At 44.0% G+C, this 18,863-nt stretch overlaps 1 protein-coding gene across 1 annotated transcript in view; it reads left to right on the forward strand.

Moving 5' to 3' along the window:
• Positions 1-18,863, forward strand: part of DNAJC6 (DnaJ heat shock protein family (Hsp40) member C6) — a 131,881-nt gene that overhangs the window by 51,528 nt on the left and 61,490 nt on the right. Inside the window, exons 10-12 of the mRNA XM_030206603.1 lie at positions 7,739-7,932; positions 8,043-8,132; positions 15,848-16,279. Of these exons, the coding sequence (XP_030062463.1) occupies positions 7,739-7,932; positions 8,043-8,132; positions 15,848-16,279 (716 nt within the window). The remainder of the gene's footprint in view (positions 1-7,738; positions 7,933-8,042; positions 8,133-15,847; positions 16,280-18,863) is intronic.

The raw sequence follows: 18,863 nt of genomic DNA on the forward strand, positions 1-18,863 counted from the left end.
TGCTGCAAAGAGCAGTCCCGAACCATATTATCGAAAAAGATGGTTGGTCATCTTTCATTTTGATAATACGGTTGGGGCCAGCCAAATGTCAGAGATCGCCGGGTTTGAGATGGCCGGCATCAGTTTTCACCGATAATGGAAACTAATGCCGGCGATCTCAAACTCGGCCAAATCCAAGGCATTTGGTTGTGGGACAAGCCAGCATTTGTATTGCACGGGTCCCCCTGACATGCCAGGACACCAACTGGGCACCCTTGGAGGCACTGCAGTGGACTTCAAAAATAGCTCCCAGGTGCATAGCTCCCTTACCTTGGATACTGAGCCCCCCAAATCCCCCCAAAACCCACTCCCCACAACTGTACACCACTACCATAGCCTTTAGGGATGAAGGGGGGCACCTACATGTGGGTACAGTGGGTTTTGGGGGGGTTTGGAGGGCTTAACATTTACCACCACAAGTGTAACAGGTGGGGGGGGGGGGGTGGGCCTAGGTCCACCTGCCTGAAGTGCACTGCACCACTAAATACTGCTCCAGGGACCTGCATACTGCTGTCAGGCTTTGTTTTATACTTTAATCTTTACTGAATTTCAGATTATATACATTCAAGAATATTCCTTGAAATAAGAAAAATAAGCAGACGTGGAGGGGCATAATCGAACGTGAATGCCTATCTCCATGGGAGTCTATGTCTGAAAACGGGTATGTGAAGAGGCGGGACAGACCGTATTTTCGAAAAAATGGACGTTTTTCAGCTGGGCGTTTGTTTTTTTTAGCGATAATGGAAACTAAAAACGCCCAGCTCAAAAACGTCCTAATCCGAGCCATTTGGTCATGGGAGGGGCCACGTTTCGTAGTACACTAGCCCCCCTGACATGCCAGGACACCAACTGGGCACCCTAGAGGTCAGTGCAGTGGACTTCAGACAACGCTCCCACATGCATAGTTCCCTTACCAACCCCTCCCCCAAAACCCACTACCCACAAATGTACAACACTACCATAGCTCTTAGGGGTGAAGGGGGCACCTACATGTGGGCACAGTGGGTTTTCCAGGCCTCCCATTTACCAGCACAAGTGTTACAGGTAGGGGTGGATGGGCCTGGGTCCACCTGCCTGAAGTGCACTGTGGTACCCACTAAAAGTGCTCCAGGGACCTGCATACACGCAGGCCTCTAGGACTTGTTGCTGCTATATAACATTGGCACACCAGTTGACACCTGAAGACTAATCTCTCCGAAAACGTCCTTTATTGGAATAAGCACGCTTACTCACAGTTAACTGCAGATCAGAGGTTGTGCCCCACTGGCAACGAGTCTCGCTGGTACTGAGATTAGCAGTAGGTCAGAGCTGGCAGAATGGTGTACAATGCCCTCTTTCAGCAACATTCAAGGTAAGAACTAAGTTCTGTAACGTGGCTAACACGTGAAAGGGATCTAAAACTGGCTTACAAAAATGGCCACTACCTCATGGACTACCAGAAACAAAACAGGGCACACTCTGACCCAGTAAACAGGGGGAAAAGCACCATGGGAGTAGAGCCTACCAACTACCAACATCGTGAGCATTTGCCACAAGCTAGTGGAATCACGGAGCCCAATACCCTACACCCACCACAATGCATTGCTGATGTGACTCTGCAGTGCCCTTAACAGAAAAGGTGTCACACTCACCCGAGAGCCACATCTGAACCAGGGAAAGGCTGTCAGGGGATAGAACACATTCTGCTGTCAAGGAGGTGGGTACGGCATTTGAGGCTGGCATACAAGCTGGAAAAAAAGTTTTTAAAGTGGGATTTGTTTGGTGGGAGGGGGTTAGTGACCACTGGGGGAGTCCAGGGAGGTGATCCCCGCTTCCCTCCAGTGGTCATCTGGTCAGTTGGGGCACTTTTTTGGGACCTGTTCGTGAAAAAAAATGGTCCAAAAAAGTGACCCAAAATCGCGGTACAAACGCCTTTTTTTTTCCGATTATCAGCTAAAGACACCCATCTCTCCTCGGCCGATAACCACGCCCCAGTTCCGCCTTCACCACGCCTCCAACACGCCTCCGTCAACTTTACCCGTTTCCGCGACGGATTGTAGTTGGAAACGCCCAAAATCGGCTTTCGATTATACCGATTTGGGCGCCCACGGGAGAAAGACGCTCATCTCCCGATTTGGGTCGCAATATAGGCGTTTTTCTCTTTCGATTATAAGCTGGATTATGCAATAATGCTAATAAGTAAATTACAAATTATAAATAAAAATAATATTACATGTCGCTCATTACTCCAGTCCTTAATATTGCGGGGGGAGAAAAGAGATCAAACAAACTGAGGAAAAGAAGAATAAAACAAACAATCTCTAAACAACTTTTTCCTAAAGAGCAGTTATAAATCTAAATACTGTCAGAGAACGGGTTTAATATATTAAGGCAGTCACTCAGAGGGTTCCGGCTTTCCAACCTGTCCCCAGGCCCGTGCCAAGGGTCTATGCCGCCCCCCCCCCCCCCGCAGATGAACTGTTGGCACCCCCCCGCAGAAGAACAGTTGGCGCCCCCCCCAGCAGAAGAACAGTTGGCGCGCGTGCGCCCCTCTCCCCCCCCTGTGAAGATGATCGCTGCGCGCCCTGGGGGTCTTTAAATCTTTTACTTGCAGTCGCAGCAGCGTCTGTGAAAACGGAGCGCTGCCGACATCTCCCTTCCCTTCGCGCTCTTGGTTCCCTCAGTGTCTGCCTTCTTCTGACGTCAGAAGAAGGCGGGACACTGAGGGAACCAACGAGTGCAAGGGAAGGGAGACGTCGGCAGCGCTCCGTTTTCACAGACGCTGCTGCGACTGCAAGTAAAAGATTTAAAGGCCTCGGCGGCGCGGGGCGAGGGTAAGCACTGCGGCGGCGCCCTCCAGAGGTGGGCGCCCTCCTGCGGTGCTTACCCCGCTTACCGCATCGGCACGGCCCTGCCTGTCCCTATGCCACAGTTTTATTACTAAGAAAAATCAGTAGTTGAGAGGGCTCATAGAAAGTAAATGATTCCTTATTATACATTATATTTACGAGGATATTTTAACAAAAAGGTAGCGCCAATAGCCACTACCCGAGGTCTCATCAGAAGAAACTGTTTGTGATGTTTGAGTGACCTTTGCCACATCAGGAACAATTCTATCTTTCAAAAAACAGAAAGTAGCTTCCCTGTGCCTAAAATAGAGTCTCATTATCCAGTCATGATCATAATCCAATGTCAAAGTGACCACCAAAGTTGATGGAATGACCAATTCGTCTTTAGATGACTCTAAGAAAGTGGTCAAATTCAAGCTGTCTTGAGAAATTGGTCAGGCCCACTTACAGTCTCTTTATTCTTGAAAGAAGGTAAATAGAAAAATCTAGAAACAGGTGGCATAGATTTCGCAGGTACATGCAAAACTTCAGTAGCATAACGCTTAAACATATCTGAAGGTGAAATACCAGGTATTCGTGGGAAATTTATCAGACGGAGATTCTGTCTGCGTATCTGATTTTCTAAGTTCTCACATTTTACTTCCAGGTTAGTTTGTCCTTTAACCAACCCCACCACACTGGAGTCCAAGCAATTATCGTGTGTCCTTCAAATTTAATCGGAGATTTCACTTTGGCTGAATGAAGTATTTGTATTGTGTGCTGGAAATGAAGAGCTTTAGCTACTATCAGGTATAGATATTTAGTGTTTAATGGAAGGAAAGATGGCATACAACATGCTCTTTACAGCTCCAGCTCCAGTGACAGCGATCTGCGGGATCCATTTTTCAAGGAAAGCGATGGTATTGGCACCTTCTGGTTTCTCTGGCGGACCAAGAACTCTGAAATTGCTTCTTTGGGAATGATTATTGAGGTCTTCAATGTCGGGTTCTATCCGATGTAGTGATTTTTCAAGCCGAGGTATGGCTTGCAGTTGGACATTGTCCCTCTGATTCTATAAAGATTGCTAAAAAATTGCGTGTGCAAATTTAGGCGTGTTCCTGATTTGCACATACAATTTAATAGAATAATGAGCCAATTAGTGCTAATAATTGACTTTTTAACAAGCAATTATAGGCACTAATTAGATTTAATTGGGACCAACTTGCATAAAGTTAGGTGCGGTATCTGTGCCTAAAATTTGCATGCAGTCCAAAAAAGGGGGCGTGGTAATGGGAGGGTCATGGGCATTTCAGGGTGGAACAGGGGTGTGGTTTGAGTTATGCACGTAATTACAGAATAATGGTCCTCTGTGTATAAATTTAGGTGTGGGCATTTGCATGTTTTTGTTGGTGCAAATGACTGCGCCTAAATTTCTGCACAACTCTCTGCTTACACTTGTATTCTATAAACTGTGCTGAACTTTAGGCATGGCTTATAGAATATCATTTAAGCGGGTATCATTTGGCACCAATTTTTTAGGCGCCATGTATAGAATCTAGCCCTGTGTGCATTTAGCCTGTTTTCAGATTGCTCGGTTCTTACAGAAAATGAGAACAACTGTTGTTTGATCCCCAAGACATAGAGTCCTTGTTTTCTTTAATCAGATCTTTGATTTACAGAATTTCCTGCATTGAGGTGCTTAATGATATGTCCTCAGTTTTGTCTGGCCCTGATTTGCATGGCGACGGTGGCTCAGGTTTTGATCTCTTAACTCCTTGTAATTGCTAAGGAGAGGGTTCAGATTTCAATTGCTTCTACAAAGCCATATCAAAGATTTGGGAAGCAAGAGTTTTGGATGCAAATTAAAAGAGAGGCTATCCGTATGATGAATAAAATAAAGAAAATTGTTAGGGATCCTGCGGATCTTAAGTTCTAAGCAGCCATATTGTTCAGCACTCACATAACCCCTCCCCCTCCACCAGTTCAAAATTTTATAATCTATCTTGGGGCCAGTTCAAAAATCAGGTTGCTCTGAATGGCTGATTCAAGCTTTTCTGGTTTCTGAAGTCCCTCTTTTCTTGATGCTGGTAGGTAACAGTTGGCAGGGACATAAATCTTGGATGAACTGCAGTTCAGTCAGTAGGACAGAAGCATAAGCAAAAGCTCAGCAGACTCAGCAAATGGATACTGTCTGCTGAAAAATGCTTACTTTGACAAAAGGAAAACCTTCCTGTTCTGTAGAAAGTTTATGCTAAAAACTTGAACTTCTACTGAGCATAGGGAAGTTCATACACACTTGCTCACAAAGGACGGCAGGCATCAGCATATACACATTTTGCCCAGTTCAATAGGAGGTGTGCATTCTTAAAAACTTGAGGGACCTGATTCACTATGGTTTTTCTCCCATTCTCTGCCTACATGATACGGAACCCATAAGGAATTAGGCACTATGGTTACCTCCTGCCTTCAAGAAAAATATAAAGGGCCCAATATTCAACGTGATTTCACCTACCAGAAACAACTCCTGGCTGGTTAAATTGCCTGCATGGGACTAACCATTAATTCTCAGCGGCAGTAACCAGTGGCTAGCACTGAACTGAAAACTGGCTATTTCAGGGCCTTTTTGGGAGTGGAGTCAGAACTCGGCCAGTTAAGTGCTGATATTCAGCACTTAACAGGTTAACCACATAAGTAGGACCACATACAAGTCAGGACTGAGTATCGACTGTAACCGGCTACGCGTTAGCTGGCTCCGCAAACCTGGAAATTCAATGCCAGTACCTAGATATGGCTGGCATTAAATTTCCAGGTTTAATGCCAGCAGCGATCAACAAGATGCTGATCATCGCTGACTGAGTATCGGGCCCAAAGATATTAAAAACATTCTTGATTGGTTCAGGCACGATCATAGAACTGATAATGCACTTAAAATAAACTGTTCTGTGCAGTAATTAGTAGGTTAAGTAGCATACAAAAGTCCCAGCATAAACGGCATATTCCTACAGTAACATTTATATTTACTCTTCTAGAAAATGCTTTGTCTTGAACTTTAGTCAAGGAAGGTGGTATATAAAAGTTAACAAGATATAACACAGGAGGGTGAAACATGTGGCCCACAGGCTGTTTCTGGTCCAGTGAGTTTCACAGCAGGGAAAGGTGCCAGAGCTTTTCCCTGTAACTATTTTAATGCTATTTTAAGAAGTCCCTCTCACTATTGTATTCTGACACCGTGAGTGTATTAAAAACTCAGGGGAGATGCTTCCTTTGTGATGATCTCACGATGCCTCTCCTGAGATTTTAACAAGCTTTCGGTGCTGGCAGAAGCAGTGCCTGATTAAGATAGCAGGCACTTTTTATATGTTTTGCAGCAAATGACAGGACCTCTGGATTATAATGAAATCAGTAGAACATTGGTAGAAACACCAGCTACGCTGAGAATCTGGAAGGAGAGAGAGGTGGATGATGGGAGTGGGGATGGCCCAGTGGGGTGGGGGGGGGGGGGAGGGAATGTAAGAAACAGGGGAGAAGGACAGGATGCTGGGAAAAGGGGGAAAGACAGGAGAGAGGATGCATGGGGAAGGAGGTAGGTACTGGAGAAATGAGGAGGCTGAATGCTTGGAGAGGAGGAAGGAAGGCCAAATGAATCAACTGAATGGATTTATTTATTTGTTACATTTGTACCCCCCACATTTTCCCACCTATTTGCAGGCTCAATGTGGCTTACATAGTACCGTAGAGGCTGTGGCCAATTCGGTTGGTGACAGATACAAAGTTATATTGTGATCAGATGAGGTAGGTGTGGATCAGGCATCGGGGGATCGAAAGAAGTGAAGATTATAAATTGTCCAGAACGGTCATTAGTTGTGCTGTGTTGCTGGGTACATGGTCTTTTATGTTGGATCGTTGGGATAGGCCTTTTTGAAGAGGTAGGTTTTGAGAAGTACTATAAGTAGAAGTACTAGATAAAAACTTTAAAAAAAAAGTGAAATATAAATTGACATATTTTAATATAAATATATGCATATATCTCCTCTCCTTGACTCTTCCCCCCATCCCATGCATGTATTGTCCCACTTCTATGACTGGGCACCTCCATTTAGCAGCCCCAGGAATGCTTGGTGAGAGCCTATTCTGTAACGACTTTTGGGCGCCCAGATTCCGTTACACAATACTAGCATACGCCGGTATCGGCAATCTTTACATTTATGTGCCCACAGTTATATAAATGTGGCAGGGATGCATATAACAGTGTATTCTGTAAGTTTTGTGCATTAGTGGGAGCCCTGCCCATTGTCTGTCTATGCCCCGCCCATGTGCACGCCCCCTTGTATTTACACACTATGCTACTGATGCACGTGGTTACGGAATAGTGCTTAGACACCCTGCTAGCAATTGCATGGTTAAGTGTATACTTATGTTTGAAAGGGGCATGTGAATATGGGCACCCAGTTATAGAATTGTCCTTTGAATGTACATTTTTATGTAACGCAACCTGTCATCAAAATGGTTTATTAAATGTAATATTCTGTATTTCCTCAAAGGATAACAGTGCATTGCTTATTCTATACTTGACATATTGCCTTTCTGTAGATACAGTCAAAGCAGTTTATGTATACTATTTTTTTTTGCAGGTACTTTTCTGTCATTAATGGGGGTCACAATCTCAGGTTATTTGTACCTGAAGCAATGAAGGGCTAAATTACTTTCCCAGGGTCACAGGGAACTGAACCCAGTTCCCCAACCTCTCAGCCCACTGCACTAACCATTAGGCTAGACCTTTGACACCCCTGACATAACATGTACTTTGCCTACAAACCTTATTGTTCTTTATGAATTTGTGACTGGAAAAAAAAGAACTTATTTCTAATTAACTATCTCTGCAAAACTTTTAGACCTGAACTGGATGCATGCGACTCTCCAGATAAATATCCACAGCTCTTTCATGTAGTACTGGAAATAGAAATAGAATCCACTGACAGACAGACAGATCTCACTCCTCCCTGGGAAAATTTCACAGTAAAAGATGTCAACCCCATCATCCTTTTTTCTTCTCAGCAAGAGTGCCAAGATGCTCTTGCAATGGGAGGTAGGTAGAAGCTGCTGATCTTAGTCTGTTTCTTTCAAGAAGATGTTTTGCTCTGCCTCATTGTCTGTCAAGTGTTTGGCATTGTTGGACTGAATATTTCTGTGTTACAGGCAGAGCGCCCATAGAAACACCGCAAACACAGCAAGATAACATAAAGACTGTTGGACAGGGTGCGTTCTTTTCTTCTCTGAACTGGCAAGGTAGATTATTTTGCATTAGTATATGATACATTTAAGTTAGAAAGTGTTTCTTTCTGTTATATTATTCTAGATCAACGATGATGTATGACAGATAGATTGCTTATTTAGGTCTTAGAGCTGGTAGAGATATTAATTAATAAAATATGAAGATGGAGTTCTATAACATGGAACATCCTGCAGACCCATCCACACTAACCACTAAGATCTGTAATCCCTTCCTCTCCTTCAGAAATCCTCTATGCTAGTCCCATGCTTTATTGAATTCTGATACCATCCTGTCACCACCATTCCGCTGGGAGGCTCTTGCATGCATCAAACACCCTTTTTATAAGGAAATATTTCTTTTCATTACTCCTAAGCCTGTCCCCCTTCACTGGCTCCCACTTAAGGAACGCATTGCGTTCTACACAAAATCATCCACGCAGATGCCCCAATCTACATGCTAAACCTCGTAGACCTACCTCCCAGAAATGCCACAAGATCATTCCGCAAATTTTGCAACTTGCACTACCCCAGCTGCAAAGGACTTAAATACAAGCTGATGCATGCCTCTACCTTCTCTTACATGAGCACGCAGTTATGGAATGCATTACCAACAGATTTGAAAGCAATCAACGAAACAACTATCTTTCGAAAATCTCTGAAGACATTCTTCTTCAACAAGGCCTACAATGAGAACCTTGTAGCCTCACTAAGTCACCCCACCAACCCACTCAATTATGAACGCTTACCTTCTATAACAACCCTAATCACTCTCTTCCTTCTTCTTTTTCCCTTCCTAATCACTACACATTACTAACTGTATCTGATCTGATATACTGAAATGACAATGTTAACAAATCTATGTAAGCCACATTGAGCCTGAAAATAGGTGGGGGAATGTGGGATACAAATGCAATAAATAATAATACTCTCGTCTCTCTTGCCACATGACCCCTTGTTCGAAAGATGCTTGTCTCCTGTACATTTATTCCTTGGAAGTAAATGTCTCTATTGTATCTTCTTTTTCCCTCCTTTTCTCTAGGGTACACACATACAGATCTTTAAATCTATCCCCATATGCTTTATGATGAACAACTATGACCATTTTAGTAACTGCTCTCTGGACTGACTCCAAGATGCAGTCTCCAGAATTGTACATAGTGCTTCAAATGAGGTCTCTCCAGAGACATACAGTGGTGGAAATAAGTATTTGATCCCTTGCTGATTTTGTAAGTTTGCCCACTGACAAAGACATGAGCAGCCCATAATTGAAGGGTAGGTTATTGGTAACAGTGAGAGATAGCACATCACAAATTAAATCCGGAAAATCACATTGTGGAAAGTATATGAATTTATTTGCATTCTGCAGAGGGAAATAAGTATTTAATCCCTCTGGCAAACAAGACCTAATACTTGGTGGCAAAACCCTTGTTGGCAAGCACAGCGGTCAGACGTCTTCTGTAGTTGATGATGAGGTTTGCACACATGTCAGGAGGAATTTTGGTCCACTCCTCTTTGCAGATCATCTCTAAATCATTAAGAGTTCTGGGCTGTCGCTTGGCAACTCGCAGCTTCAGCTCCCTCCATAAGTTTTCAATGGGATTAAGGTCTGGTGACTGGCTAGGCCACTCCATGACCCTAATGTGCTTCTTCCTGAGCCACTCCTTTGTTGCCTTGGCTGTATGTTTTGGGTCATTGTCGTGCTGGAAGACCCAGCCACGACCCATTTTTAAGGCCCTGGCGGAGGGAAGGAGGTTGTCACTCAGAATTGTACGGTACATGGCCCCATCCATTCTCCCATTGATGCGGTGAAGTAGTCCTGTGCCCTTAGCAGAGAAACACCCCCAAAACATAACATTTCCACCTCCATGCTTGACAGTGGGGACGGTGTTCTTTGGGTCATAGGCAGCATTTCTCTTCCTCCAAACACGGCGAGTTGAGTTCATGCCAAAGAGCTCAATTTTTGTCTCATCTGACCACAGCACCTTCTCCCAATCACTCTCGGCATCATCCAGGTGTTCACTGGCAAACTTCAGACGGGCCGTCACATGTGCCTTCTGGAGCAGGGGGACCTTGCGGGCACTGCAGGATTGCAATCCGTTATGTCGTAATGTGTTACCAATGGTTTTCGTGGTGACAGTGGTCCCAGCTGCCTTGAGATCATTGACAAGTTCCCCCCTTGTAGTTGTAGGCTGATTTCTAACCTTCCTCATGATCAAGGATACCCCACGAGGTGAGATTTTGCGTGGAGCCCCAGATCTTTGTCGATTGACAGTCATTTTGTACTTCTTCCATTTTCTTACTATGGCACCAACAGTTGTCTCCTTCTCGCCCAGCGTCTTACTGATGGTTTTGTAGCCCATTCCAGCCTTGTGCAGGTGTATGATCTTGTCCCTGACATCCTTAGACAGCTCCTTGCTCTTGGCCATTTTGTAGAGGTTAGAGTCTGACTGATTCACTGAGTCTGTGGACAGGTGTCTTTCATACAGGTGACCATTGCCGACAGCTGTCTGTCATGCAGGTAACGAGTTGATTTGGAGCATCTACCTGGTCTGTAGGGGCCAGATCTCTTACTGGTTGGTGGGGGATCAAATACTTATTTCCCTCTGCAGAATGCAAATAAATTCATATACTTTCCACAATGTGATTTTCCGGATTTAATTTGTGATGTGCTATCTCTCACTGTTACCAATAACCTACCCTTCAATTATGGGCTGCTCATGTCTTTGTCAGTGGGCAAACTTACAAAATCAGCAAGGGATCAAATACTTATTTCCACCACTGTATTCAGAGGCAATAATATCACTTTCTTATTTGTATTTATATATTTTTTTGCTGGCCATTCTTCTACTGCCCCCAATCATCCTTCTGGCTTTTGTATTCATTTAAAGTTCATCAGGTATAGTCACCCTAGATCAGGGGCTCTCAATCCAGTCCTCGGGACACACCTAGCCAGTCAGGTTTTTTGGAATATCCACAATGAATATGGATGAGTTGAATCTGCATGCAGTACCTTCATTTTATGCAAATATATGTTATTCATATTCATTATGAGTGTCTTGCAAACTTGAGTGGCTAGGTGTGTTCCAAGGACTGGGTGAAGAACCCCTGCCCTAGATCCTGCTCTTGTTTTGAACACAGAGCAACTTCACCCCCCCTCCCCATATTGCTGTGCTCCTTTGGGATTTTGTAACCCAAATGCACGAGTCTAAATGTTTTTGGAATTACGTCTTAGTTGCCAAGTCTAGATCAATGGCTGCCAAAGTGTCCAAGGGGATTCCCACCCAGCCAGGTTTTCAGGATACCCATCATGAATATGCATGAGATAAATCTGCATGCAGTGAAGACAAGGCTTGTAACTTTATTTCATGCATTTTCCTGGTGGATATCTTGAAAAGCAGATGGGTTAAGGGTCCCTCGGGACATGTTTGGGAATCACAGATCTAGATCTACCTTATATTTTTCACACTTTTCTGGGTGTCAACCATGTTACAGATTTTGATATTACCATAAAAATGCAAGCCTTTCCCACTAGGCTTTTTTTCAATATAGCTTATTTGACCAAGGATATATTCCTGGGCATACCACTAGTAACAGCCTAATCCTTAGAGTGAGCTCCATTTACCACTAGCATTTGGTACCTATCACTGAACCATTTTTTAGCCCATATAGCCACTGTAGGCTCCATAACTGAAGTGCTCAGTTTGTTTATAAGTCACCTAGTTAGAAATATGTCAAAGGCCTTGCAGAAATCCAAGTACACTAGTAATTAGCATTTTCATTTGATATACCACCCATCACAAGTATCTAAGTGGTTTACAATTAAAAGCAATAAGGGGGTAGGGGGGAGAAACAGTATGTTACAATTATTACATGTGAAAAACATCAACCAGTGCTCTCCCACGATCTAACTCTGTCATCACCTAATCAAAGAACTTAATCAGATTTGTCTGATTGACAGGGGGAAAGCCACTGAGATCGGTAGCACGGAATCTTGCTACTCTTTGGGATTCAGCCAGGTGCTTGTGACCTGGATTGGCCATAATTGGAAGCAGGATGATGGACCATCAGTTTGACCCAGTATGGTTATTCTTATGTTCTTACCTACCTCAGATCCTATAAATTATTGAATTCTAGAAACTGCCTGTAGTTCCTAGTCTACTCTTTATTTGGCAGAATCAGTTGGCTATGGACATGGCCTGATTTTTCTTCTAAGTGTTTAGGCCCTAGAGGCTATGAATTAGTGCATACCTAATCTAAAGCAACAAGTGGACATGTCCTGCTTTTTCTCTGAAGGCCTCATTTGTGGCAGTTTTCTGCAGTCCTACTCCAAATATCTGGGTATCACTTCCCTTAGTTTCTGAGTCTTACAATCCTACTTTTTCAGTTTCTCTGGTCTCTAATTACTGAATTGCTAAATTAGCTATTTTTTCTTCTGTTTTTTTACCTTCGGTGTCCTGACTACTTTCCCAGCTCCTCTAAACTTCTTGCAATTTATTCTTGCCTATCTTCCTCTTTCTATGATACCTTGCAATTCATGAATTTACAATCTTTTTGCTCCCTTGCCCTATACATCCACTTTCTTAGCAAACCACAGTGGCCTCTTCTTCTGCTTACCTTACTTTCTTAACAAAAAGGTTTGCTTCTCATACAGTATCCTCTATCAGTTTTCCCCACTGTTCTTTTCATTCCCCTAGATGTTCCTGTCCAGTTAGGAATGAATTCTATATATGGTGCCGAAAAAAAACACACTTAGTGCTATTCTATAAACCTCGCCTAAAGTTAGGCGTGGCTTATAGAATATGCATAGCACCCGTTCCCATGACTAAACTTTAGGTGCAACCATTTACACCAAATAAAACCTGGTGTAAATGCCAGCTCCTAACTTAGGCACAGATTGGGCATATTCTATAACAGTGCGTGTAATTTTTAGGAATGCCCATGACCCACCCATGTCCCTCCCGTGGCTGTGCCCCTTTTTTTTTACATACACTGCTTTACAGAATATACTTAGAAAGTTGTGCACATAAATTCTAATTAGTGCCAATTAGTGCTGATAATTGTTGTTAGTTTGGCCGCACTGCCAAATTTGAGCACGCAATTTTAGGTGCCATATATAGAATCTGGGTCAAATGACTACACCCCCATTCTTAGCAAGGCTAGTTTTCTTGAAGTCCAAGATGCTTGCTTTTGAATGAATTCTCACTGCCTTTGCTCCAATACTAGAAACCACGACATCTCATTGATCATTGGATTCCAGGTGATTACCCACTATGACATCAGAAACTTTATCCCATTTGTTAGCACTGGTTCCCGCATTGTCCTCTACTCTATTGGTTCTGCTGGAACAGTTCTCCCTGCAGAAAATTCAGGATCCCTATGGACAAAAATGAGAAGGATGGTCTAATATTTGATAGTTGAAATTTAATGTGAAGAAGTGCAGAGGGATGCAGGGGTGTCAAAATCCTAAGAAGTTACATGTGGTAGGGGGTGAGAGGCTGATATGAACAGACCAGTACAGGGACCTTGCGGTGATAGTTTCTGAGAACCTCACAGTGGCAAAACAATGCAGAGCTGCCAAGGGGGGTCAACCTCCCGAGTGGGAGATTTAGGGCCTGCCCATAGCTCCACCCTAATCCACCCATTGCGCCACCCAGTCTGTCCATAGTTCCATCTAGAACTGCCCACAGCTCCGCCCAGAACCACCCACAGTTCTGCCCCGGCACAGCCACCCTTTCCAGCGACTGCGGGAGACACCTTGTAAAACATCATTTCCTGCTGCTGTGAGACCAGTGGAAGCAGGAGATGATGTTTAATGAAGGCATTTCCTGCTGTCCCTGGAAATGGAGCTGTTCAGCAGGAGATCCTAGCACTCTGACGGGACACTTGGCAGGCCTGACAATGTGACAAGGTGGTGGCTGAAGCCAGAAGGTTGCTAGGCTGCTTAGAGATAGAGGCATAACCAGCAGAAGAAAGGAGGTGTTAGTGGTCCTATATAACTCATTGATGAGGCCTAACTTGAAGTATTGTGTTCACTTTTTGAGACCTTATCTCGCTAAGGGTATAAAAAGACTTGAAGCAGTTCAGAGGAAGGAAACAAACTTGGTATGGGGTCTGTGCCAGAAGACATATGAAAAGAGACCTGAAGACCTGAACACGTATACCCTAGAGGAAAATAGGGTCAGGAGAGGTGTAATACACACATTTAAATACTTGAAAGGTATTAATAAACAAATAAATCCTTTTTTAAAATGAAGACTCTGTAGAACTAGGGAACATGAATTGGATTTGCAAGGAGGTAGACATAAGGGCAACATCTGGAAATATTATTTTTCGCAGAAAGGGTGGTAGATGCCTGGAATGGCTTCTTGGTGGAAGTGGCAGAGATAAACAGTGACAGAATTCAAGTTGGCATGGGATAAGCATAAATGATCCCTATATAGCAAGATGATTTCATGAAAGCAAAACCTAAGTGACCTTCACATTTCAAAAAAGGCATGTAGAGGTGTAACCTGCACAGGGCAGCAGGTATAACCCCAAACAACAGAGAGAGATGTAACTTGCATGCAGCAGCAGGTACAAATCTACAGCTCTAGCCACCTTACTGGGTAGACCAGATGGACCATTCTGGTATTTATCTGCCATCATTTATTATGTTACTAAGACACCAAAACCAGGATATACCAATCAACACCTGGTAGATTGAAACTGCCTAGCGATAACACCTTCTCTTTCAAAGGAGTTTTGTGAATGTCTTCAACTGAATATAAATTCTTCTGTCTGCAAAGAGGTCTATATATCACACCAGAATAAACAGAGGTTCCATTCCCTCTTTCCCTGTAGTTCTGTTGCATTATTATTATTATTATTATTATAGAGAGAGAGCCACTCTTCCTTCCTTTCTTCCTACATTGTTTTTCCTGAACTGCTGATTGTCTGGGATAATTTATATCCCAGTCATGGTTCCCTATGCACCACGTCTCCCTGACTACCTCTAAATTCAAGTCAGCCTCTTCCTTTAGATCTAGGACTGTATTTTCCATACAGTGAGTCAGTGGCGTAGGAGGGGCAGGGCGGTGGGAGCAGTCCGCCCCGGGTGTACACTGCTGGAGGGTGCAGAGAGCAGCCGCACGCCTGTTGGCTCCGCTGGTTCCCTGCTCCCTCTGCCCCGGAACAGGTTACTTCCTGTTCCGGGGCAGAGGGAGCAGGAAGTCAGTGGAGCCGACAGGCGCACGGCTGCTCTCTGCACCCTCCAGCAGCCAAGAATGCCCCCAGGGGGTGGGGGGGAGGAGTATGCAGTGGCGAGCCGCCCCGGGTGGCAGCCGACCTAGGATCATCACTGCAGTGAGTATTAGTGTATACAGCTTTGCAGATGTTGCCCCTTTTTCTCCATAGCACAGAATAAGTTTTCATTAATTGAATAGACAGTAGGTCTAAAAACAAGATCATGAATGTAAATTGTACATTTTGGCATCATTATCAAGCGGTTCAAAATCCCACTCGTTTTCTGGCATTTCTGGTCACCTCACTCTCACTAGGGTGAATTCTGTGCACTTTCCAGTATTTATTAATGTTACCAATTATGTTACCGAGAAGCTTTTATCAATTTAGTTCCACTTCCTGAAACACACTTGGTTTTAAGAATGTAATGTCAAAAGGGGTTTTGGAAGCTTCTTTCAGCACAATATTACCAATACAGTACCTTTCCCACTAAAATTAATTTTATCACTTAGATCAAAAATCTGAGAAGGCTGGTTCCCATCCCACCTCTGAGGACCGCGCTGCCCTGGTGCATGAGGAAAGTGAACCTTCTGATGACGAACTCTTGTCACTTTCAAGCCAGCACAGCAACACGAGTGGCGACAAGCAACATACTACACCAAAGCACAACAAAAAGCCAGAGCCTCCGGCACCTCTGCCGCCTGAGGACGTGGACCTCCTAGGTCTGGATGGAAGTACTGCAAGCAAAGCTTTCTCCTCTCAAGCTAGAGCTCCTCCCCCCTCCAACTCAGACTTGTTAAATGATCTCTTCGGTGGGGGTGCTCAGGGCGCACAGTCTGTTGGTGGAGATCTCTTTCGTTCAGCTACAACCGGTTCTACTCACTCAATCCCACGGCAGTCTGCACCATCCCCCTCTCCCTCCCCATCTCCAGGCATAGGAGAAGGTAACCTGATATTCTTGGTTTGTGTTTTTGACTACATATGTCGCTATTCAAAAGTTGATATATGCTGGCCGATATTCGGCCAATGGAGGCAGGCTGGCTGAAGTCCCACGATTGGTGCTGAGCCCAGATATTCAAAGCTGGGCCATTTCTGGTGACTGGCATTGAATATCTATTTTTTTGGCCAGTTTAAACTTAACCGATCACATTAATATTCAGTGCTGGCCAGTTAAGTTTATAGTGGCCAAAGATAGGGCTGCTATTTAGGCAGTCCCGTTGGGCCGCTAAACTTAGCTGGCGATGCGCTGAATATTCCAAGCTAGCTGGTTAAATCGTGCGATGTAGCTGGTTAGCCACTATCCCCTGGATTCTATATAGCACACCTAGAGATTGGCGCTGAAATCAGTGTGGATTCTATAACAATGCGTGCAATTAAACAAGCTTAACAAGCTATTGAGCGCTGATAACAGCACTCAACAAGCAATAATGAGCACTAACTAACACTGATTAGCACAACTTGCTAAGCGTATTCTATAATGATGTGCGCCGGACTTCTAACATGCGCCGATTATAGAATACGCTTAGTCAGTGATGATTTCAGCGTTGATTTTTTTAGGCACCATATATATATAGAATCTCCCCCTATGTGCTAAGCAGTAATATTCAGTGGAGATATCTGGCTATCTCGTACTGGACATTAGTGCTTAGCCAGTTAGGTGCTATTTAACCGGTCAGGAGCCGTTCCTAGCTGGTTAAATAGTGCTGAATATCAGCTGGACGGTGTTCACACTATTGTTTTGTGTTTAGCACCAAAGGAAATAACTCTGTACATACTGGGAACGGATTGGTTTTATTGAAACATTGATATTTTGCAACAGAACACTGAAGCAATTAAAGAGGTTTACTTTGAAAGATCATTGAAAATAATAACCCATATCCTAAAAACTGAGCACAGCAAAGGTTATATAAGCATTTGAGTTTTTTTTTAGGCCTAAGAATTAGAGCACAAGACAGCAATAAAAATCTTGTGAATTCTGCATTCAGAATTTATAATCACTTCATTCTGCACATAAGCAGTTTTAACATCACACTCTGGAATTTTGTTCTGCAAAGCTGCAAAACAATCATTCTTAAAATCAATTGCTTTGAATATTTTCATGGTGCCACATTTCCAGTTTATTTATTTTAGATAAACCAATCCCTCCAAAAATGTGTATAATACCAAAGTTATGGGTTATATCTAAACTTACGGGTCAAATCTCAATGTATTTACGAGCTTAATTTTAGTTGAAAATGTCTATAAATTAAGGTACCTAGAATTTAGGAACCTAAATGAAGCACGGAACATTTTATGAAAACCGACCCCTAGTGAATAATTTATAAAGACATCCTTTCAGGCATCCAGCCCAGACATTTATAAAACTATAATCTTAACCCATTCCTTGGGGCCTACCCAGCCAGGTTTTAGGATATTCACAATAAATATGCATGAGATAGATTTCTATTTCTTGGAGGCTGAGTATTTTGGACCACTGCTGTGGAATATCAACAAAAATCATAGAATCATATAAAGTAAAGAAGATCTGTACATTCATGTTTGTTCTTTATTCTGTTTGTAGTTATTGATAAAGGGAGGGGCAGTTACTAACATGGTTTAAGGGAACAGTGCATGATTTTTGCTTTTTAATATTTGTTAACTGACAAAGTATATTTTACTCTAATGCACATTCATTTAAGGTTCAATGCAGTCCGCCCCAGGTGTCAGCTCGGGGGGGGGGGGGTGCTCCCTGCCAGCTCCCCCCCCGGGTGCAGCACGATGACACCCCCCCCCCCCCCCGACCCAGTGCCTACCCTCCTCAGCTCCCTCCAACCAGCTGAGCACCCTACCTTTAAAGAAATTTCGGAAGCCGAGGCACAGCGTCTCGCGCCTGCAAGTAAAAGAAGCAAGGATTGTCATCGGGCCTTCCCTCACGCTGTCTGTTCCGCCCTTGCGGAAATAGGAAGTTGCATCAGCGGAGGGCGGGACAGACAGCGTGAGGGAAGGCCCGATGATGATCCTTGCTTCTTTTACTTGCAGGTGCGAGGTGCTGTGCCTCGGTTTCCGAAATTTCTTTAAAGGTAGGGTGCTCAGCTGGTTGGAGGGAGCTGAGGAGGGTAGGCACTGGGTTGGGGGGGGTGTGTGTTGATGCGCTGAGGGGGGGTGTCATCGTGCTGCACCCGGGGGGGGGGTGCAACGGCGAACCGCCCCAGGTGGCAGCCCTCCTTGCTACGCCAGTGGTTCAATGATCTACATAATAAAGAGTTGCAAAGGTTAAAACACCTTTTACTAAGGCGCGAAGGCACCTACAAGTACGTCAAATTAAAACTACCACCCGGCTACCGTGTGCCCTGGGTGGTAATTCTATTTTTGACACGTGTCCATAACACGTAGTAGAAAATAACACATGGCCAGAGGCTGCCAGACACCATCTTAAAGGGTCTGGTGTGGTTCAAATAGATGCATAGTTTGGGGGCTCCCTCCTTCTTCCCCACTCCTTCTTCCCCTTTTCACCAAAACAACGTCCCCTTGAACATTCTCCCCAACCCC

This window comes from Microcaecilia unicolor, chromosome 6 (assembly GCF_901765095.1).
Source record: "Microcaecilia unicolor chromosome 6, aMicUni1.1, whole genome shotgun sequence".
Classification (NCBI taxonomy): Eukaryota; Metazoa; Chordata; class Amphibia; order Gymnophiona; family Siphonopidae; genus Microcaecilia; species Microcaecilia unicolor.